At 44.8% G+C, this 24,130-nt stretch overlaps 1 protein-coding gene across 5 annotated transcripts in view; it reads left to right on the top strand.

The window, feature by feature from the left end:
• MEGF11 (multiple EGF like domains 11) overlaps positions 1–24,130 on the top strand; it is a 239,853-nt gene that overhangs the window by 179,969 nt on the left and 35,754 nt on the right. For all 5 annotated transcript variants that reach the window (XM_077128271.1, XM_077128270.1, XM_077128269.1 and 2 more), the window contains exons 10-14: positions 7,948–8,068; positions 8,938–9,101; positions 10,223–10,325; positions 21,925–22,071; positions 22,442–22,576. In XM_077128271.1, coding sequence (XP_076984386.1) covers positions 7,948–8,068; positions 8,938–9,101; positions 10,223–10,325; positions 21,925–22,071; positions 22,442–22,576 — 670 coding nt within the window. The remainder of the gene's footprint in view (positions 1–7,947; positions 8,069–8,937; positions 9,102–10,222; positions 10,326–21,924; positions 22,072–22,441; positions 22,577–24,130) is intronic.

Here is a 24,130-nt window from a genome sequence, read left to right as displayed (position 1 = left end):
AGACGCTGTCCCTGCCCTCACGGAACTTACAATCTAATGCATAAGGGGGATTTTAGAAAATGATTATTTTGTTATAATTATAAATGCCACAAAGGAACATGTATCGGGGACACCTGCCCTGAAGTTTGATGATAGGGAGAGGGTTAAAGGGACCTTGGGACACATCTGGTCTTGTTTAATGATCAGTGAGGTCCAGGACCTCTCATGGTGCCTGACTATAGTAGATGTTCAATAAACATTTGTGAAATGAGTAGGGGAATGAATGAGGCCAAACCAGCATGGGCTGGTGCATTTGGCTCACTTAAGCCCATGTGTTCTGATCCCAGGTCTAGAACCCTTTCTTGCCTAAACCATTTCACCTGCCTTTCCAACAAAAGGACACAGGGGCCCCTCGTGGCCCATCCCAGAGTCGTGTCTGCCGAGCTCTGATGGCAGGCAGGCAGGAGGCCATGGAGGCTTCATCCGGAGAAGCCAATTCGACTCCATCCCTCCCGCCCACAGAGCATATTTAAGGGGACCCGGAGAAGAACTCACAAAATTGCCTCCCTCTTTTGTGTGAGACAGGGTCCCCTACCTTTTATCCTCTTTCTTCTTCCACTCCAAAAACCCTCCTCAACCTCCTTGCCCATTGCAAGGAAAACAGATTATCGACACGGGAAGCCCAGCTGTTGATGAATTTTCCCAAACAGGGCTGAATTGCAAAGCAGCATGTTTCTGGGGAGAAAAATTCAATAAACAACATTAAAAAAAATAATGAATGGAACATATAGCTCAGTGCCCAGCAGGGTGTGGGCCTGCGCTGTCTGCTGCATATGTGGGCAGGCAGGTGGAAGGTGGAGTTGAGCTTTGCATCTCTTTAGTGAGAGCAGCTCTGGGCTTCCATTCTGCCAGCAGCATTTTCAAATCAAGTTCAGTATGTTAATAGCCAATGCTGCATCTATAATTAACAGGCCTTTGGATGGGAGGAAGAGTTTGCATCTGCTCTCCATTCACAAAATGAAGCTGCTAAGCAGGACTGGCAGGCTTTCTCCAGTAGGAATCGGAGGGTTCCCTTTCCAGAGATTGCGAGGTTGTGGGTTAGGGTGGTGAGATAGGGATAGTTCGGGAAATGAAAACACCCTTCCAGATGGTAAGAGAGGGCAAAAGCGTCTGGGCCTCTGGGCAGCCCTTCCTCGAGGTCAGGGCGCATTTCCTCTGGATGTCCTGCTCTGTGTTGAGGTGCCAAGTGCACTGTCAATATGAACAGGGGCAGCACGGGTTAACCCAGGGTTTCACCCTGTAGCTGTTCGCATCCTGCGACTGGAAAGGGAGCCAGGAAATTTGAGTTCGGAACCCATCTCTGCCTTGACTTATCTGCAAGATCTTGGACGAGTCTCTTTCCCGCTCTTGGTCTCAGTTTTCTCACCTGTAAAACAGGTCTGGGTGCTTCCCATCATCCCGCTGCCAGCTCTGACACCCACAGCTAAGAATGGGCATGCGACCAGGCCCAGCCCGTGCATGGGCCCCCCGCCTGCATCCTCACCATTCCTCCCTCGTTAGGGCTAAGGCCCCTGCTGCAGGCAGGAAGATGCTCAGGGAGTCAAAGCCAAAAGGCCCTTAGAGATGACCCAGCCAGTGGTTCCCAGCTAGACAACTGCAAAGGCTGCAGCAGGTTACCTAGAGTATTTTTGGACGTTTCACAAAGCCTACAGGAAATTCTGTATTCCTGTGATGAGGCTAACTAAAAGAGCAAGGTTTTTCTTTTTATTGGAATTAAATTAATTCAATGTGGTATCCCAGGTGAGCATACCTGGCTGTAGGTGACATCACAGGAATCTCTAGATCGAGGTTGGTGGGAAGACACCACCCCAGAGTCACACTGCATGTGGCCGCTGGCCATATCACACCTGCTCAATAAGTGCTGCCTTAGCTACCAGCAGAGTTACAGCAGTGCTTTCACATTGAGAGAGCTTTGGGCATGGGGGTAGGGAGCAATTGAAAGGGTCTTTGGATGGTGAAAAATTCGAGAGACTGGGTGATTTCAATAGCCACATATATTAGGTAGGTTCTGTATATACCTAGCCTTACCATGAGTCCATCAGACCAGAAGACTGTCCCCAGCAGTGGGGGTTATGGGGGGGGGTGAGATCTTGGGAAACAGCCTCAGTATAGGGCCTTTGGGCACAGGCTGGGTGGGGGAGTGAGCAGAGGTGCTGGGCGATGTCAAGCACCTGAGATGCCAAAAGCAAACTTTCTAACTCTGGTCTGAGGTCATGACCCTGGATTCACCCAGTCCTTTTCTCTGCTTGAAAAGATCCGCACATGCAAATCCAGGGCTGGTTTGGTACAGGTACTAGGGTGGGGCGAGGAAGGCTGATGAGATACCACACCTGTAGCTGTTTCCCCCAGCTCTGCCTCCAGGCTCACGCTGGGTCCTGGTGTCCTATTCCTGGTCATGAAGGCAGTGGATTGCTCATTTCCAAGGTCCCACTCTGCTTTTGTCTCTGGTCTTGTCTCCCTGAGGGGATGCACTGGAGGCCAGAATGGTACTTTTCCAGGCTGTGCTTCTCATCCTCACCCTGGCCTGGCAGGGTTGGGCAGAGGATGGGAGAGGGCAGCGAGGCACAGTCCAGCAGGCCTGGCCTGGCTTTCTCCTTTCAGGAGAGTCCCCAAGGAGATCTGGAGTCAACGGAGTCACGGGGCCCCATCCTTAGACCAGACAATATTCTCCTGCCCGTGTGTGATGCAAGCCACAGAACCCCAGCCCAGGCCCCTCGCTCATTTGTTCTGTGATGTTTATAAAGTACTTAGACCTCTGCCAGGCCCTGAGCTAGGGACACCAGGGCAACTCAGACAGATAAAGGTCCCTGTTATCACAAAGATTCTGGTCTAGTTGGGAAAGGCAGACAGTAATTAAATGGACAAATAAACATAGCTGAGGGTAGACAGGACTGTGCCTGCCTGGGCGCTGCCTGGGAGTGGTCCCAGATTAAAAACCAGGTCGCAGTCTTCTCTGAACTCCTGATACCTATTAGTAGGACTGGCTCAGAGTTGGCCCCACTCAGTAAGCATTTGTTGAATCGCTTGGCTTGAGAGATAAAGCATATGGAGTTAGGAATTAACAAATGTTTATGATTACTGAATCATTATATAGATGCTTTTTTACTTTCTAGTATATTGTAAACTAGCCAAATACTAATATCTGCAATTACTGAAGCTCCCTAAACTTGTTTATACTTATATTGTGATGGCTAGTCTAGCCTAATCTCAGCCCTTGATTTAAATCCATAAAATCCTAAAATCCTTAAACAGAGTTTCAGGCTGAGAGGCCACCTGAACTCCTGCTTCCCACGCAGCCATAACCTCTTTCTCTCTCTGTTACCCTGGGGTCATGGATCAGCTGTTATGGGCATTGGGCAGAGAAACCCCATTTTTGCTCAGTATCAGAAAGTGTCCAGGGCTTCTGGTTCTGTCCAAATGCCTCATTTCAATTATACATTTATGGACAGCCCATTTTGTCCCAGCAGGGTCCTAAGCCCTGAGAATCTAGCCGAGAATAAAATCAGATTCTCATCTCCAGAGCTCACAGCCCAGGGGTGGAAGCAGACGTGGGCTGCAATCCCCAGTGTGTGCGTGGGGGGTGGGGGGGGGCGTTACTGTGTGTGCACTTAATTCCACCAGGGCAGGCCTGGGGACTGGGAAAGGACAAGGAAGGAGTGGCAAATTTATACCTAAACCCACACAGAAGGACAAAGAGATGGACCTGGAGACACAGGCAGGGGGAGATGCACAGGTGGGCACACCGTGTGTGTGGGCAGATGCCAGCCTCTGCAGAGTCAGGCACCGCACACACCAACACGTCGGTGTTATGGTGAGAGAATGGCCGTGAATGTCAATCACCAGAAACCAGCCAGCTGACTATGGACCGGGCCTGACCCTCAGATCCGAGGCCAGGAGTTGGGGAATTTGAACAAAAGGTTTGACTGTTCATTTGAAAACAGAGAGAGAGAGCTTTGGGGCTTGTTAAGGAGATTGAACCAGCTAGGCATTCAGATAACGCTAGAGGTCAGCACAGTGAGGGATGGGGGTGGGGATGGTGGGGGGCTGCTGGCATTAGTTGTACCAACCTTATATTCCTTTAGATCAGGACTGTGCACTTTCGAAACATGTCTGCCTCCTAGTTTTTGCCGTGAGAAGCTGGCATGTAGGAGGTGTTTGGAGCATGCCTAGTAAATAGTAGCTATTCTGTAGGGGTCATTCATTTCCCCTGACCGTGCGCCCTTGATGCGTGGTGGTAAGAGTTCCAGCCTGTTTCAGCTGTGAGGAGGGGAACCCAGGAGCCAGCCTGAGGAGGAGGCAGGACAGCAAGGCAGTGCAGAGCCATGGTTCGTGTCCACTGTAAGAGGCTCCTTTCCTCCTGTGGCCCCGGGACTTGTTGAGTGAGTGGGAGATGGAGCTGTCCTCTGGAGCTGCTTTCTGCTTTAATCTTAGAGGGTTTTCTGTGTTGTTTTCAAAAGAGATATTGTTGATAGTGATGAAAATGTGTGTCTGTTAGTGGTGGGGTGGGGTTTCCTCTGTCCAATGCACTCAAATAACCAATTCCTGAGACTCCCAGGTTTCAAAGAGAGGAAGAGTTTACTGCTAGGCATGAAGCAGGGGCTCTGTCTTCCCAAACTGCGGAAACTCTGATGGTTTTATAGAATCAAAGGACGGGCAGGTCTTAGGAAGTTAGAGAGGCTCTAATTGATCTAATTGAACATGCGCAGATTGATCACTTGCTTAGTCACGGAACATGTGTAGGAAAATGGCAGCCTTAATATAAGCATGGGCATGATTTTTGGTATTATAATGAGGTATAGGTCACTTGGAGGTTAAAGCTTAAACTACTGGGCATGTCAGATGGGCTAATTTTGGTTAGATCCAGCTTTGTCTAGTAAGATAGTTCAGGCATTAGGGTAGGTTAGTTCTGGACTGACTCAAGCTCCTTCATTAATAAACATTAGGAGAGGTCTTTTGTGCTCATAAATAAGACTCTAAAATTGAAGAAGAGGATGAGGGGATGCAAGTGGGGCCAGTCACAAGGTTTTTACAATCACCAGATAAAGGTTATATAGTTATACAATCATTATCAAAGATCGAGGCAGCTGGGTTACATTTCAGTAATTTCAGGCTGTTTTTCCTTTGGCTATTCTAATATAGTAGGAAGTAAGGAGAGCATCTGTATAATGATTCTGTAATCATAATTATTTGTTAACTCTTAATTTCTCAATTATACTGTTTGCTTGCAGTAAAAATAGCTTTTATAATGCTTTCTACCTGCCAGGCACTGCTCTAAGTGCATGACTTACAACTCATTTCATTTCTTAGCAATCCTATGAGGTAGGGATATTATTCCCAAGGCAAATGTCGGAACTGAGGCACAGAAAGGTTTAGTAATTCATCCAAGGTCACACAGTAAGTGGTAGAAGCAGAATGGCACCAGAGCCTGTTGTCTTTCCCTCTGCTCTATTGCCTTCCTGGAAGGGAGATCTGGTTCTTCCTCCTTCACTCTCGTTGCCAACTATACAAGCCATTGCCATTTCCTTCTCTGGAAGCAGAAAATTCTCTCAACCTGGCAGCCTCCCTGGCTATTGTGAACCCCAGAATGACGGTCTATACATATCTCTGCAGGGGCTTTGCTGAGAGGAAATGGTGAACAGGTGCTGTGCTCTGCAGAGTTGATAGTTCAAGCTGGGTGCTCTGCATCTTGCCCCTTGGAGCAGGACCGGGGTGGGGAATCCTCTGAGCCCCATCAGCAATCCCATAGCCTCCCAGGGAGCCAGGGGTGGGGATACTAATAAGGACCCCAGGAGAAAGATGTCATCTTTTCTCTTAAAGCAAACCCTTGTTTGCTTTAAGTGTAACTGTGCTGTGATTTGTGCCAGGGCCAAGCCTCTCTGAGCTCAAGTACATTTTTATGGGTTATTTATAGTCTTGGGGAAATGAGAGTTTTGGGGTTAATGGGAAAGCTGACAGACTCCAGCTAGCCACAGCCTACAGAGTCTGGCAGGGGAAAGTGTGAGAACCAGGGGCTTTCTTATGAAAGCCCCCACACTGCCCAGTCCCTCCTCCCTGACCCGGCCTTCACAGGCACCAGAGAAACAGAAAAGGGCTGGAGAGGGAACTTCCTTTTGCCAAGGGTCCCACACCCACCTTGCGTCTTGCTGTGGCCTAAATAGAGAGGCCAGCTGCTTGGGACACTTCAAGCTGAGAGGTGAGCACTTCTACTCCAGGCTCATCATTTTACAGATGCTGGTACTGAGGCTCAGAGAGGGGCAGCAACCTGTTCAATGTCACGCAGCTAGCAGGGCCCACATGAGCTCTGGGCTTCTGGCCCAAACTCTTCTCAGCATCAGGGTCCCAACAGTAAGCCTGGGTCTAAGACCTGAGAAGTTGGTTGGAGGCACTACAGACCAGCTGCTCCTAAGAAGAGAGAGAGGGAATTGAGCATCCAGTGATGACAGGCACCAGAGTAGACAGCCCCAAAGGAAAGTCCTGAGTGGGGAAGTAAGGATTTCTAAGTGAACGTCCTGGGGGACTCAGGGAAGAGAGCCTGAACTCCGTCCCCTGGCATTCAAGATTCCCAACCCCCTTTTAAATCTCTCCCTCACCCGTCTCTACACATACTCCTCCCTTCAGCTACCCCGAGAAAATTCCCAGTTCTCATAGCCTCTGCATCTTTGTCTACTTTTCACCTGCCTTTACGCCACTCTTCTCTGATTAACTGAATACTCCTGCCCCTCGAGACTTCTGAAGCCCCCCCTCCCTAGTGCCCCTGCCCTAGTGAATTGCCCTCACTCTCTACTCCTTCCTGGAGCTGACAGCCCACCCATGGAGGGCTGGTGTAGTGGACACTGTCTTGTGGTCCCCAGGCTCACCCTTCAGGATGGAGGCCCTCATCCCTCCACTGCAGCAAGGTTGAGAGTTCCCAGTCAAGGCCCTCTGAAGAAACTGTCCTCAGCTGGAGAAAGCCAACTCACCTGAAATTATCCCCTTTCTGGGGCAGCAGATTACCCGTGATTGGTGGAGGGGGGTTTATAAAGGCCCACCCTGCCTTTCCCCTAGGTGGGATAACTAGAAGGGCCATCCCAGCTCCAGAGTTCCCTAGCAAATCAGTTGAGACCTTTGCATCTGCACTTCAGTCCAGCTTCTCCCTCTTTCCAGTCCTGCTTCCCTATGAAGGGACCTTGCCCTTCATAGAAGATATTCTCAAGAGCTTGCTAATCTCCATCTCCGAGAACGCTTTCAAGGGAACCTGGCTTCTGACCCCCGTAACACAGTGGTTAAGCAGACAGCCTGGGTTTTTTCAATTCTTATTTTTATTTTTTTATAAAGGGGATTTATTCAATTACAAGTTTATAGTTCTAAAGACTTAAAAACGTTCAAACTAAGACATCCAGAGAAAGATACCTGGACTCCGAAGAAAGGGCTGGATGGTATCTGGGTTTCCTCTGTTACATGGGAAGACGTATGACTAACATCTGCTGGTCCTTGTTTCCAGTTCTGTTGCTTCCAGCTTCTGATTCCAGTGGCTTCCTCTCTAAGCATCTATGGGCCTTCACTTAGCTTTTCCTGGGAAAAATTCTGGATTCTGGCTTGCTTAGCATCTCATAGGAAGGCACATGGTGACATTTTCTGGGCTCTGCATCTCCAAATGTCCGTGTCTACAGCCTGGGTTTAAATAGAGATCATGTGATCTCTATTTTAAGGACTCATATGATTATATTAGGCCCATCCAAACAATCCAGAGTATCTAGACATCTTAAATTCTTAATCTCATTTGCAAAGTCCCTTTTGCCACGTAAGGTAACATATTCATAGATTCCAGCAACTGGGACATGGACATCTTCGGGGGGACATTATTTTGCCTACCATAGCAACCCAACATGGGAAAACCTCTGTCCCAAAGTTCACTGTCTCCCCTTCCAGGGAGAAGTCTGTGCAATTCCTTGTGCAACAGGGACCTATGGCCCCAACTGCTCATCTGTCTGCAGCTGTAGCAATGGTGGCATCTGCTCCCCGGTAGATGGCTCCTGCACCTGCAAGGAAGGTAAGGTGCCATCTCTCCCAATCCTATCCCCCACATCTGTGTACACTGCCCAGGTGGTCTGCCAGCTGAGGGTCTGGGATGATTCTGCTCCACCCACTCCCATGGCAGGGTCGTCAGGGAGCCTATGCTAGTTGAGGTAAAGTCAAGAAAACAGAACCCAGGCCAGGAACCTCAACAGCAGGAATTTAATAAGGGAGATTCGTTACAGTGGTGTTAGAACTGCTAAAGGAGCCCACAAGGGAAGGTGACTAACCCAGAGACCAGCAACTGTTGGGGAGACTGCTAGCATTCCTAGAGTTCCCAGAACCCTGGAGTGAGGGCCACATGAAGGGACCTGGGACGATGGGCAGAGGGGCTGACTGGGGGTGAGACTCAGACGCCAGAGGTCCCACCCAAGGCAGAGAAAAACTGGAGGGATACCTGGCTTCTGCCCTGTTCCCACCTTCTAGGCTCTGGCTACATAAACACATCTGGGAGGCAGCTGTTATACAGCCTGCCAGGAGTCAGCCCCTATGACAGAGAACAGAGCAGAGGAGTAGGGAATGGATCTGAGGGCAAATAGACAAAGGACCAGCCTCGGGATGCCAAGTAAGGCTGTCCTGCACGCAAAGGGCCCTGAGATAAGCTACTGTATCCACCCTGGGCAGAGATAGCACTCCCTTCTCGGCTCACGCACCTGCCGCAAAAACAGTAAGAACCTATAGGCAAGAGACCTGGGTTCTAGGCCCTCCTTTTGTAACTTGAGTCGACTCTGGGTGGAATATAGATTATCACCCAGGAAATGCCATGCACAGAGCTGGGGAGGGTGGGCAGAAAGCTGTGCTGGGCCTGGATGGAGAGGTGACACATACCCCTTTCCCTCCCTTCAGGGTGGCAGGGCCTCGACTGTGCCCTGCCATGTCCCGGTGGGACATGGGGCCTGAACTGCAATGCAACCTGCGCCTGTGCCAATGGGGCGGCCTGCAGCCCCGCAGACGGCTCCTGCTCCTGCAGCCCTGGCTGGCTGGGGGACACCTGCGAACTGCCCTGCCCAGTAAGTGCCAAGGGTGGGGAGTGAGCAGGCAATAGCAGAAATGGGGAGGGACAGGGTGGGCTCAGCCTCCCTTCAAGCCATTTACCTCTGGTTATTTTATCTGGACTGAGCAGTGGGACATTTGAATTCAAGTCCCAGCCCCAACTCTAACCACTTTGTGGTCACTTTCCTACTTTGAACATCAGCCTTTTTATCTGTGAAGTGACAAACACTTGGCAGATATGGCATCTCTTTCCCCTGGCTGCTTTATCATTAATTGACTCTGGCCCTTTTACCTGAGCTCAAATGCAGTTTCAGAGTCTTTCTCAATACACCACTCCAGGGCAGTCCTTATGGCCCAGCAGAGTTGACATTCCTTGATAGATAGTCTAAGTTCCTTCTAGTTTCAGCAGTCTATAATTTATGATCAGAGTGTGGTGGGACTAAACCAAGCACCATCCAGCAGTAACCACCCAGACTTAATTGCTGAATCTTAATCTAAAATACAAATAAGTTAAACTAGTTCATGTAGCATAGTTGAATGAGTGTAGGCTTTGAAGTCCTATTTCAAACTCCTGGCTTTGCCACTTCCTAACTGTGTTACCTTGGGCATGTTGCTTCACCTCTCTGATTCTGTTTTCTCCCCTTTAAAATGGGAATATAATGGAGGCATCTCCTAGAGTTATGTGGATTAAGAAAAATAATATATTTAAGGCTCTTGATGGCTAGTGAGTACATAGCAAATACTGATCACCTACCTTCTCCTCTAGTAGCCAAAAAAAAAAAAAAAAAAACCATAAACATTCTTTACATGTGGATGATGTGTTATGCTTTGCAAAGTCCATTTTCATTTGCAATTTTAGTTGATGGTCATTTCAGCCTTCTGAGCTTGACCATCAAGATTGTACTACCACCTCCCTCCCTTCAAGTCCCATAGTCCTGTTAATGCAGCCAAAGAAATTTCGAATTGGCCTCATGCCTGCACTAATTCCAGTTACAAAAAGGGACCCCACTCTATCTCAGTCCCAGGCTCTCTAGTCCCTATGGGGCTATTACTCATTTTGGCTTCAAGATCCAACAGAAGTGTTTGAACCTCTAGGGATCCAGGTCTGATCATTTCCCTCTCCCCCTTCTTTCCACAGGATGGCACATTTGGGCTGAACTGCAGTGAGCACTGCGACTGCAGCCATGCTGATGGCTGTGATCCGGTCACAGGCCACTGCTGCTGCCTGGCGGGATGGACAGGTAATCCCCTCTGCTCTGCCTCCACCCAGATCTCTGTGAAATGGGTTCTTCGTACCCTCCTACCTCTCTTGACTGCTTTTTCTCTTCCTTCTTCACTGACTCTTTTTCCTGCTCTACCTTTCCCTTATCTCCTCTGGGCCTCAGTTCTTCCATCAAATTTAATTAAACAAATATTTTTCAAACACTTATTATGTGCCTGCCCCGTTCTAGGGGCTGGAGCTATGCCAGCAAAAAAATCACACAAAGCTGGCATGTGGTGGTAGTGCACGAACTCAGTCTGTGTTTGCAGAGAAAAAGTGAGTTGATGCCAAGGCAGTTTCTCCTTCTGCTCTAGCTCAGAATCCTGGTGCTTTACATCTGTCCTGTCCAGCCTACCCCCAAAAATGTGGAGACTCCATCTACTTCTCTCCATCCCCACTACCACCATCCTTATGCACCGAGCACCATTTCCTATTTAGCCCTGCCTCAGCCTCCGAGTTGGTCACCAGACCGCCACCCTACGCAGCTGCATCCATTCTGCATGTGGCAGAAGGCAAACTTCCCAAAACCCACATCTGTTCATGTCAGATCCCTTACCGTGGCTCAGGGTGCCACATGATCTTGTCCCGTCCAACTGTGCCACCTCTCTCTTGCCTCTCTCTCTATCATTTACTGCACTCAAGCCACCTGGACCAAAGTTTAGCTCTTTGAAGACCCAACCAATTTCCTAATTCTGGGCCTCTGCACATTCCCTCTCCTCTACCCAGATCACTCTTTCCCCTTCTCTTCACCTGATCAGCACATTTTCATCCATCAAGTTTCAACTTAAATGTCATCTCCTCTGGGAAGTCTCTTTCACTTACACCCCAAACCCCACTCTGGGCCAAGACTTCAGATTTAAGAACTCCCTTTTATTAAGTCTCATGATACCCTTTGCTTTTCCTTTCATAGTACTTACTGCAATTGTTCTTGAGCGACTGTCTGTTGAATATCTGCCTCCCCAACTTGACCCTCAGCCCCATGAAAGCGGGGACCACATCTGCCTTGTACCACCGGATTCCCTGCCTGCTGCACAATGGTGAAGAACCTGGGAACTAAAGCCAGACTGCCTGGGTTTGCGACCTTAGTCGAGTCCCTTAACCTTGCAGGGCCTCAATTCCCCATCCATAAAATGCAGAAAATTATAGTCCTCACAACTGCAGGGTTGTTTGGAAGTTGCAATGAGTTAATCCCTATAAAATGCTAACAGTGCTGGTATATAATAAGTCCTCAGTATATGTAAATCATGTATAGGAGATGCTTCATAATTATGTTGCTAGTCAAGCCCTAAGTGGTGAAGGGCAAGGAGAGGGAATATGGCTGTTTCTGGCAGTGTGGGTTCTCAGATAAATAATTCACACTAGGTTTCTATGCAGCCTCTGTTCTCCACAAAGTTTCTGAGCAGCCAAGAGCCAGGGACATTGCTTCCTCTTTAGCATCTCTGGCCCAACTTCCCCTTCCCTGACTCGGCTCCTGCCCCTCAGGCACAGAACAAGGCTTCACCCTGGTCGCGCGCATTCTAGGCTGCAGCTGGAGGCAGGTGGAAATCCACTTTTTTTTTTTTGCCTTAATATCAAGTCAGCTGATAAGATTTTAATGACATCTGGTTCTTAAAAATTCTTTCTTGATGGATAGCCTTTCAGCAGGGCCTCTGCTATTCTAAAGCTAATTTCCCCAAACATGGTCCCAAAGGCATTTCAAAGATGCAATTGATGTCCTGAGACTTGTCATGCAGAAGGGAACCAAAGGAGGGCGGGGAGGAGAGTTGGCTACAGACCAGAGCCCGCCTTCCACACAGGGAGTCCTTCGCTGTAACCCTACCCAGCCCTTGCATGTTGTTCGTGCATGTCTTTTCCCATCAATGAGCCACAGACTGCCGCTGCTTTTCTTTTTCTCCTCTTCCTAGTCCCTGAGAATCCTCAATGTACTTGCTGTCTTTATAAATTGTTTTTTACTAGGTATTTGTAGAAATGTTAATCACGCAGTTTTTTTAAATTTTCAAATGTTTTTTATTGTTAAATATAAGATATATACAAAAAAAAAAGAAAAAAGGTAATGATTTTCAAATAATGCTTCAATAAGTAGATACAGAACAGATTTCAGAGTTTGTTATGGGTTACCATTCCACTATTTCAGATTAATCATGCAATATTTGTGCTTTTGTGTTTGGCATATTTCACTTAGTATAATTTTTTTTTTTAAGTTTTACAAACTCACTGCCTTCTCCCCTCTCCCTGGTACCTCTGATCAGTTTTCTCTCTCTGCAAACTTGCTATTTCTAATCTCTTTTATAAGTGATATCATATAATTTTTGTCCTCATATGCCTTGCTTATTTCATGGTACAGCATGTCTCACAACTTCATTTTTTTAAAACTTTTTAAAATGTATAGTATGACAGATATAAAAAGCAAAGAAATAAAAAAGCAATAGTTTTCAAAGCACTCTTCAGAAAGAGGTTACAGGACAGATCTCAGAGTCTGTCATGGGCTACCATACGATCCTCTCAGATTTTTCCTTCTAGCTGCTCCAGAATATAGGAGACTAGAGGGCTTAAATACATTTTTATCATCACAATCGACATTTTTTTCCTTCTTTTTTTGTGAACAACAACATATATACAAAAAAGCCATAAATTTCCAAGCACAGCACCACAATTAGTTGTAGAACATATTTCAGACTTTGACATAGGTTACAATTTCACAATTTTAGGTTTTTACTTCCAGCTGCTCTAAAATACTGGAGACTAAAAGAGATATCAATTTAATGATTCAGCATTCATATTTATTTGTTAAGTCCTATCTTCTATGTATGATTCCACCATCACCTTTGATCTTTCCATACCTCTCAATGGGGTTGTTTGGGCTATGGCAATTCTAAATTTTTGCTATTGGAAGGATCTGTCACTAGTATGTTGTAGGGAGATGGAACTACCTGATGTTCTGGAGAAGCTGGGCTAGGTTTCAGGACTTATCTAGACTAGGGACCCATCTAAAGGTTGTAGGTTTCAGGTAAGTTACTCTGATGCCTGGAACCCTTGTGGAATCTCATAAATTGCCTGAGGTGTTCTTTAGGATTGGCTGGAAAGGTCCTGGTTGGGGGTTGGCAAGTATGATAGGTAGCAAGGTCTAGCTGAAGCTTGCATAAGAGCAACCTCCAGAGTAGCCTCTCGATTTTATTTGAACTCTCTCTGCCGCTGATACTTTATTAATTATACTTCTTTTCCCCCATTTGCTCAGGATGTAATTGTTGATCCCACAGTGCCAGGTTTGGATTCATCCCTGGGAGTCCTCTCCCACGTTGCCAGGGAGACTTTCACCTGTGGATGTCATGTCCTACATGGCGGGGAGGCAATGATTTCACTTGCAGAGTTGGGCTTAGAGAGACTGAGGCCACATCTGAGCAACAACAGAGGTCCTCCAGAAGTAACTCTTAGGCATGCCTACAGGTAGTCTAAGTTTCTATGCTACATTCATTAGCCATGGCCTATTGATTTGGGTGTCCCTAAAGTTTGACACAGTATCAGGGGATTCCCTGATGGTAAGGTTTAATCTTTCCATAGTCTTTCCCCCTTCCCTCAGGGGACTTTGCCAATACTTTTTGATTATCTGCTTAATATATTCTAGGATGTTTCCAGGCATTACCATACTCTGTACAGGATTAAAGGACCTCTTCTCATTCTATGCTCCCTGTGTTCCAGTTGTTCAAATGAGCTATACAGATAGGTTGAATTAGATTATGCCCTACAGAAAATTTCAGTACTAGATCAAGTAAACCTTTCTTCCATAGGTCTCAAAGAGTATGTGTGGTTCTAAAATAGATACTGTCTCCCTTACCCCTATGTTCTAAATTACTTTAATCCCAACCTGTTTGGCTTCATTCTTATCTCTAAATATCAGGTTATATATATAAAACAGCCTCTCAAAATCCAGAAATAATAATCATCACTCCGGACTTAATGTGTCTGCTCTAAAAGCTTACAATCTAGGCCCCTGTTTTCTCATAAGCATCTTCTGAAGGTGACCATACCATTGTTGCTTTTTTGTTTCTGGCTTATTTTGTCTCACCAAATGTCCCACATGTTCATTCACATCACTGCAGGCCTCACGACATTGTTCATTTTTGTAGCAGCACAACCTTCATTCATAAGTGTACACCATCGTTCACCAATCTACTTCTCCGTCAGCACATCCTTCAGCCACCTGCATTCATCGGGCATCATGTAGAGGGCCCAAAGTCCACAGTCCATCAGCCTTCTCAATTTTAGATAAATTCATGGTTCCCAAGAGACAGAAAACCAATAAATATACCCTCACCAAATAGCAAATCTAAACCTCCTCTTAACTCTTGTCCCTCACCCCATTATTTACCTCTGCTGCTGCTGTGTTAGTGCTGATGGTTTCCTTTTGAACATAGCTCATAGCATGCAATAGCAGTTTTTCCCCTGCAATAGCAGTTTATCCCCTGTACTCTAGACTTAAACACTCTTTTTTTTAAAAATTTATTTATTAATGAAAAAAATAAAGAAACAAAATAAAACAACATACATAATCAGTAATTCACAATACCATCACTTAGTTGCATATTCATCATTTCTTAGACCATTTGCATTAATACAGAAAAATAAATAAAAAAACAATAGAAAAAGAAATAAAACGAACACAGGAAAGAAAAACAAAAGATTATACCTACCATACCCCTTACTCCTTGCTTTCATTGATCACTAGCATTTAAACTAAATTTATTTTAGCATTTGTTCCCCCATTATTTATTTTTATTCCATCTGTTCTACTCCTTTGTTGACAAGGTAGATAAAAGGAGCATCAGACACAAGGTTTTCACAATCACACAGTCAAATTGTGACAGCTGTATCATTGTTCAGTCATCATCAAGAAACATGGCTACTGGAACACAGCTCTACATTTTCAGGCAGTTCCCTCCAGCCTCTCCATTCATTACATCTTGAATAACAAGATAATATCTACAAAGTGCATAAGAATAACCTCCAGGATAACCTCTCGACTCTGGAATCTCTCAGCCATTGACACTTTGTCTCATTTCCCTCTTCCCCCTTTTGGTCGAGAAGGTTTTCTCAATCCCTTGATGCTAAGTCTCAGCTCATTCTAGGGTTTTTCTCAATCCCTTGATGCTGAGTCTCTGTTCATTTCAAGTTCTCTGTCCCACATTGCCAGGAAGGTCCGCAACCCTGGGAGTCATGTCCCATGTGGAGAGGGGTAGGGTGGTGAGACTGCTCGTTGTGTTGGCTGGAGAGAGGGGCCACATCTGAGCAACAAAAGAGGCTCTCTTGGGGGTGACTCTTAGGCCTAAATTTTAAGTAGACTTGACCTATCCTTTGCGGGGTTAAGTTTCATATGAACAAACCCCAAGACTGGGAGCTCAGCCTATAGCTTTGGTTGTCCACACTGCTTATGAGAATATCAAGAATTCAACTTGGGGAAGTTGAATTTCTTCCCGTTCTCACCACTCCCCGAAAGGGGCTTTGCAAATACTTTTCCACTCACTGATCAAATCATTCTGGGATTCATCGGGGCATCACTCTGGACAAACCAGCAAAATCTCATGTCCTACCTGAGATTCCAAGTACTTATGGCGTTCAATCAAACTATCTGCATAAGTTATATTAGGAAATGTACTAGTCAAAATATAAATTTTGTAGCTAATAAATATTTTTGGCTTTATAGACTTAAACACTTTATACAACAATCATATCTTTGAAGTAATTCTTACAAGAGCTCATTCATATTTCTAGTGTAAGTCAATGGGACATATAGGTCTATACAACCCTTTTCAGTCTTGTTCATCTCAATATGGTAATATTACTTCTAGACCCATTAGAGAATCACCTTCGTTCCTATCTATTCCCTTATATTGGAGTTCAACCTCATTAGCTAACGGTTCACCGATCTCTAGCTTCTACGTATCTCTAAGTCCCCTATATTCTGTATTATAAGTCTGTGATTATACCTGTATGTTGGTCATAAAAGTGGAATCATACAGTATCGGTCCTTTTGTGTCTGGCTAATTTTGCTTAGCATTATGTGCTCAAGGCTCATCCATCTTGTCATGTGCTTCAGGACATCATTTCATCTTACTGCTGCATAATATTCCATCGTATGTATATACCACATTTTGTTAATCCACTCGTCTGTTGATGGGCATTTGGTTTGTTTCCATCTTTTGGTGATTGTGAATAATGCTGCTATGAACATTGGTGTGCAAATGTCTGTTTGTGTCATTGCTTTCAGCTCTTCTGGGTATATACCAAGTAGTGCTATTGCTGGGTCATAGGGTAGCTCAGTATTTAGTTTCCTAAGGAACCACCAAACAGTCTTCCATAGTGGCTGCACCATTGTACATTCCCACCAGCAGTGCATAAGTGTCCCAGTTTCTCCACATCCTCTCCAACATTTATAGTTTCCTGTTTGTTTAATAGCAACCATTCTTATAGGTGTGAGGTGGTATATCATTGTAGTCTTGATCTGCATTTTCCTTATAGCCAGTGAAAACGAGTATCTCTTCATGTGCTTTTGAGCCATCTGTATTGCTCTTCAGAAAAATGCCTATTCATATCTTCATCCCATTTTATAATTGGATTGTTTGTTCTTTTGTTATTGAGTTGTATTATTTCTTTTTATACAGGAAATCAAACCTTTGTCTGATATGTGATTTCCAAGTATTTTCTCCCATTGAGTTGGCTGTGCTTCATGTTTTTGACAGTCTTTTGAGGTGCAGAAGCATTTGATTTTGAAGAGTTCTCATTTATCTATTTTTTTGTTGTTGCTTGTGCTTTGGGTGTAAAGTTTAGGAAGCTACCTCCTATTACTAACTTTGAGTTCATTTTTGTGTAGGGTATAAAATAGGGGTCTTCCTTCATTCTCTTGGCTATTGATCTCCAGTTCTTCCATGTTCAATTATTGAAAAGACTATTTTGTCCCAGTTCAGAGGATTTGGGGGCCTTGTCAAAAATCAGTTAACCACAGATTTGATGATCTATTTCTGCACTCTTGATTCGATTCCATTGTCAGTGCTTCTGTCTTTGTGTCAGTACCATGCTGTTTTGACCACTGTGGCTTTATAATAGGTTTTAAAATCAGGGAGTGTTAATCCTCTCACTTTGTTCTTCTTTTTTAGGGTGCTTTTAGCTATTTGGGGTCTTTTTCCCTTCCAGATGAATTTGATAGTTAGCTTTTCCAAATCTTCAAAGTAGGTTGTTGGAATTTTTATTGGGACTGTGTTAAATCTGTAGATCTATTTGGGGAGAATTGACATCTTAACTATATTTAGCCTTCCTATCCATGAGCAGGGAATGTCTTCTCACCTACTTATTTATTTATTTTTTATTGTAGAACCATGGATTTTATTTATTTATTAAATATAACAACATACAACCACAAACATTCTTACCATATGATCTTTCCATTCTTGATATATAATCAATAGCTCACAATATCACATAGTTGTATATTCATCATCATGATCATTTCTTAGAACATTAGCATCAACTCAGAAAAAGAAATAAAAAGAAAGCAGAAAAAAATTCATACATACCATACCCCTTACCCCTCCCTTTCATTGATCACTAGCATTTCAATCTACTAAATTTATTTTAACATTTGTTCCCCCTATTATTTATTTATTTTTAATTCATATGTTTTACTTGTCTGTCAATAAGGTAGATGAAAAGAGCATCAGACCCAAGGTTTTCACAGTCACACAGTCACATTGCAAAAGCTATGTCTATTATACAATCATCTTCAAGAAACATATAGCCACGTTTTCTTAATTTTCCTCTTTGGATCGTTCATTGCTAGTATGTAGGAATGCAGTTTTTTTTTGTTGTCGTCGTTGTTGTTCACATGGGCACGCACCAGGAACTGAACCCGGGTCTCCGGCATGGCAGGTGAGAACTCTGCCACTGAGCCTCTGGGGCCAGCCCACAGTTGTTTTTTTGTGTGTATCTTGATCTTTTACCCTGCCATTTTGCTGAATTCATTTAGTAGCTTTCTTTTGGATTTTTTTACATTTTCCCTATATACGATCAGGTCATCTGCTAAAAGAGATAGATTTAAAAAATATATTTTATTGATAAAATGACATACAAACGTTCTTAACATATAAACATTCCATATATGTGTACAATCAATGGCTCACAATATCATCACATAGTTGTGTATTCATCACCTTGATCATTTTTTTGAACATTTGCATCACTCCAGAAAAATTTTTTAAAAAAGAAAATAACTCATACATATCATATCCCTTATCCCTCCCTCTTATTGACCACTAGTATTTCCATCTACCGAATTTATTTTAACCTTTATTCCTGTTATCTGTTTATTTTTTATCTATATTTTTTACTCATCTGTCCATGTCCTAGATAAAAGGAGATCAGATACAAGGTTTTCACAATCACACAGTAAAAGAGAGAGTTTTGCTTTTTCCCTTCTAATTTGGATACATTTTATTTTTCTTCTCTAATTGCGCTGGCAGAAACTTCCAATACAATATTGAATAACAGTGATGAAAGGTGGGCATCTTTGTCTCATTCTTGATCTTAGGGGGAAAGTTTTAAATCTTTTACCATTGAGTATGATATTGTTGTGTTTTTTAATAAATGGTCTTTATTATGTTGAGAAAGTTCCCTTTAATTCCTATTTTTCTGAGTATTTTTATCAAGAAAGGATGCTAGATTTCATCAAATAGCTTTTCTGCATCTATTGGGATAATTGTGTGGTACTTTTCCCTTCATTCTATTTATGTAGTGTATCACGCTGATAGCATTTCATATGTTGAACCACACTTGGATTCCTGGAATGAATCCCACTTGGTCACGGTGTATAAACTTTTTAATATGCCATTGGAATCAGTTTGCTAGTATTTTGTTAAGGATTTTTACATCTATAGTCATAATTGGAAATTGGTCTGTAGCTTTATTTTCTTGTGATGACTTAACTAGGTTTTGGTATCACAGTAATGCTGGCTAATAATGAGGAAATATTCCATCCTCTTGAATTTTTTGGAAGAGTTTAAGAAGTTTGGTATTAATTCTTCTTGAAGTGTTTAATAGAATTCACCAATAAAGTCATCTGGTCCTGGAATTTTCTTTGGTAGAAGGTTTTTAATTATTGAGTCAATATCTGTGCTTGTTTGTTACAGGCTTGTTGATTTTTCTTATTACTTCTTGAGTCAATTTAGGTAACAGATGTATTTCTAGAAATGTTTCCATTTCTTCTAGATCATCTAGGTTGTTGATGAACAATTGTTCATAGTATTCTCTTATAATCCTTTTTATTTATCTAGAACTGGGGCACTGCCATCCAAGAAAAGCCTCATGTAGGGAAATCCTTGCCCCTTCTCCACACTTACGTTCTAATGTTTTAGGTTCCAGGGAGCTCTTAGGACATATTAGAACATCAAACATGAGCCCTATTCCTACAGAGCCAGGCCCAGAATATAAATTTTGATGAATCTTAGAACCCAGGGGACCCTGCCGCCACTTACAACCTGAGCATGAACACCTCACACCCATGGTTCTCAGTCTCCAAGAAGAGAACTCCTTTTTTGACCCGAAAACATTTTGAGGATCCCACGTATGAGAGTAGTTATATGTTTAATGTCCACTGATTGGTGGGGGGGCGGGGGGAACCATGAGAGCAGTAAGCTGCCATGAAGCCAGTGATGTTTTAACATGCATTATATTTTACTAATCACAATAATATCTACAAATAGTTTTAGAAAAGAGCTGTGTATGTGTGACACAAACAGTGCTTGGTGCACAAGTGGGATGGGGGTCCCTTACCAGACAGTGAAACTCTGCCCTAGTTCAGTGTACCTCTAAGGAACAGCAGTGCCGCTTAGCCTGCAGTCTGAATCCTGGGGTTATCAAGGACCACAGGCAAAAGAATTCCTTGAGGCAAATCACAGCTGTTGATATGTCTTCAAGAGGGGAAACTGGAAAATATATCCAAAACTGAGAATACCTCCCCACGGTCCCCTTCAGTTAATCTATGTTGCTTATCCAGGGGTTACTTTTTGTGAACTGGAAACTCTGCTGGAGATCTCCATTGAGGGATAAAATGTGGCTGCCAGACTCCCACTGGGAAATGATCCCATTCCCTGGGGAGAAGCCCCCTCTCCATGCCAAAGCCTCATTTCCCAGGGAGGGGCCCTCAAAGCCCCCACCCTGCTGCAAAATTGAGGCATCCCAGGGCGGGCAGCACTGAGTCCTGCCTGGCACGGGCACTGGGTTAGACAAGAGGAACTGGGAGATGAATAGAGCCTGCATCCCCCTCCCTGCCTCTCTCCAGCTGTTCCTCAGCCCCTCCCTCCCCTTTCCCCACCAGCCCAAGGTGGGCTTGTACAATTCTGGTCTGCCTCTAAGTTGGTTCCACTGCTCTCCTCCTGCTGACTTTGTTCACCAGGCCTAACTGTCTCCCTCCCCTTTCTTTCTCTTTCTCACACACCCATCCCTTATATGACAAGACAGACATCATTTTTTAAAACTAATTCTGTTTCTCTCTGTGCCTCTGATATTCTTCTTCCAAAGCCAAGCCAATCTCCTGGGCCCACAGGCTCCAATCACCTAGCACATGTCAGACCAGAGCCTCTCTGACTGGGAGGACGCACCACCCCAGAACCAGGGCATCCAGTCTTTTAAAATCCCTTCTTAGCCTTCAGGCCATAATCACCCCAACACATATATACTCGACCTCAGCTCTAAAAGGCCCTGATCGTCTTTCTTATTGAGAAATTCCATCCATTCCCCCATCGGCCAGTTTGTCAACTGAGGGTCATTAAATCAATTAGTTGTGTCACAACAAACTTTTTTTAAAACAAAATATAATATATCATAGAGCATGGAAAGCATCAGAGTGCATCACACATAGTGACAATGTCATTTTGCAAACAGCTGGTTTCTATTTTATGTACACATGTACATAAGGTATAAAATACATATCACACTAAGGCATGTGGGCAAAAGAACCTGAAATGCCTGTGATGGGAGATCTCACCCATATTCTGAGCCCCTGAAAACTGCCCTCCCCGCCTGGGATCCAGCCAGGACCCATGGCTCTTGGGCTATCATGGGTGGGCTTGTAACTTACCCCTGGCCTTATGAGGGCGCTCACTTGCTCTCTAGTTGGTTTCTTCCAGGCCTGACTTTAGATACCAGCTAAGATGTCAAAGACAAAGAGGCCCTTCATAATTGAGTCCCTTCTTATTACCACAATTTCATCTCTTGCCATACCCCATTTTTTACTTTATGGTTCACTGATACTGCACAATTTTTCATTCCTTCCAAGGCATGAGTATCCTGCCTTCTGCCATTTCAATATAATTTCTTTGTCCCTTAGGATTTGTTCCAATTCCTCCTTGTCCCTTAGGACAGTTTGGGTACCACCTCTTTCTGGAAGCCCTCCTTGATCTGCCAAGTCTTGGTGGGGTTTCTCTTCCATATTTCCAGATGCCCTGTGCTTTCCTTCACCTCTTCAGACTGCATTGTGCCCACTTCCAATCAGGCTTCCCTCTGCCCACTAACCTGAGTCTGCCTCTGGTCCCCAGGCATCCGCTGTGACAGCACGTGTCCACCTGGTCGATGGGGCCCCAACTGCTCTGTCTCCTGCAGCTGCGAGAATGGTGGCTCCTGCTCCCCAGAGGATGGGAGCTGCGAGTGTGCCCCTGGTTTCCGGGGACCCTTATGCCAGAGAAGTAAGGCTGAACCCTTTACCCCACAGATGTCGGGTGGCTCATCCTCCCTACCTCATCTCAGTTGGGACCACTGGGGCTAGTACTGGCATGAGAACACATGAGGGCAGCTGGGCTCTTGGGTCAGGCCCCCAGCTCTTCCCTTCCTCTAGTCCCCTCTCACCCCTGCCTTGGCTGTTCTGTTCCCAAGTTCAGGGTTCATGTCAACCAGACCACAAATGCTCTGCCCAGAAAGGAATGGGCCCTCTGTGATGTGGGGAGGATGTGGCTCTCCCCGTACTTTTAAGGAATCTTCCTTCATTCCCAGGCAGCCTTGAGGGATGGCCAGGCTGTGTGGGGCCCCTTGGGCTGCTGACTATCATCTGCCTTTCAGTCTGTCCCCCTGGGTTCTATGGCTACAGCTGTGCTCAGCCGTGCCCCCTCTGCGTGCACAGCAGTGGGCCCTGCCACCATGTCAGCGGCATCTGTGAGTGCCTCCCTGGATTCGCCGGAGCCCTCTGCAATCAAGGTAGGTCTCCAGGGGGAAAGCACAGGGGGGAAAGTATGGGTCCTAGGAAGGAAATGGCAGGGAGGGAAGGATTTAGGGATTCTCATCATTTGTGGAAGCAGCTCCTTGCCTCTTTGGGGCTTAGGCCTACCTGTCTGAGAGATAGGCACAAATTGGATGAGACAAAGCCATTATGCAACTAAAGAAAAAAGCTTAGGTTAAATCCCTTGTCCATGGCCTTGCAGCTAGCAAGTGGCAGAGCTGAGAAACAAATTCTGACTCCAAAATCCATGCAAAAGAATGAAAAATAAGCATAGAAAAGATCTTCATCAGAAGTGGTACCAAGTGGGTTGTTTAGGTGGCATGCCAAGTGGTGAAGATAGAAAATGCTGTGGGTGTTCAGGAGATTAGTTCTGACTTTGGCTGTAAAGCACAACTTCCCAGGCCTTCTCCCCTCCAACTCAGGCAAACACCACTAATCCTCCCAGCACCATGTCCTATCTCAACCTCAAAAACCTTCACAACACCAGCGCTAAGCAACTTCTATCCTCAACAGCTGAAAGGAGAAATAAAACCTGATTTGCATTGGTGTGCTGCTATACTAGCTCTTTGCAGAAAAACAGCTGTGATGTATAGCATTTGCAAATTTATGTTTCAGATTACCACTGGTTTAGCAACCATTCAAAAATCCCCGAATATTTAACAATCATCAGAATGGTAGGATCTGGCTCCAGTACACCATTGCTTATTTGCCATCCCTGGCTTGCTTAGGCCAAGGCAGAGTGGACTTAGGACTAGCCTCCACCAACTGTACAGAGCTTCAGCTGAGCCTCAGTATGAAGAGCAGAGATGGAAGAAAGCATTTCAGGAGAGGAAAAGGCTATAGAATATGCACTCTAGCCTGCAAGGAGCAAAGAACTATGGGATTTTAGTACAAGGTAGATGTATTAATTTGTTAATGCTGTTAAAATGCAATATACCAGAAATGAAACAGCTTTTATAAAAGGAATTTATTACATTACAAGTTTACAGTTCTAAGACCATGAAAATATCCAAATTAAGGCCCCAACAATACCTTCACTCAAGAAAGGCTGATGCCGTGTAGAACACCTCTGCCGGTTGGGAAGGTGGGTGGCTGGCATCTGCTGGTCCGTGTTCCTGGTTCCATTACTTCCAGCTTCTGATGCCAGTGGTTTCCTCTCAAAGCTTCTGTGGGCCTTCACTTAGTTCCTCTGGGACACAACTCTGGGCTCTGGCTTGCTTAGCATCTCATGGGAAGGCACATGGTGGCGACTGCTGGATTCTGCCTATGTCTAAGCATCTGTTCTCTGTTGACACTCCAAGCATCTCCAAACATCCATGTCTCCGTCAGCTCTGAAGCAAAAATTCCCCAAGTGCCTGCATCTGAGGTTTCTCCAAAATGTTTCCCCTTTTAAAGGACTCTAGTAAACTAATCAAGATCCACCTTGGAGTGGGTAGACTCATATCTCCATCTAATCAATGGGGCTTAACTTTAAAATCCATAATTGGGAGTGTTTTCCTCCCTACAATATTGAATCAAGATTAGAAGAAACA

The sequence above is a fragment of the Tamandua tetradactyla genome, chromosome 14 (assembly GCF_023851605.1).
Source record: "Tamandua tetradactyla isolate mTamTet1 chromosome 14, mTamTet1.pri, whole genome shotgun sequence".
NCBI classification, from domain to species: domain Eukaryota; kingdom Metazoa; phylum Chordata; class Mammalia; order Pilosa; family Myrmecophagidae; genus Tamandua; species Tamandua tetradactyla.
The sequence above is the reverse complement of the archived record's forward strand: the minus strand, read 5'-3'. Positions and strand labels throughout refer to the sequence as shown.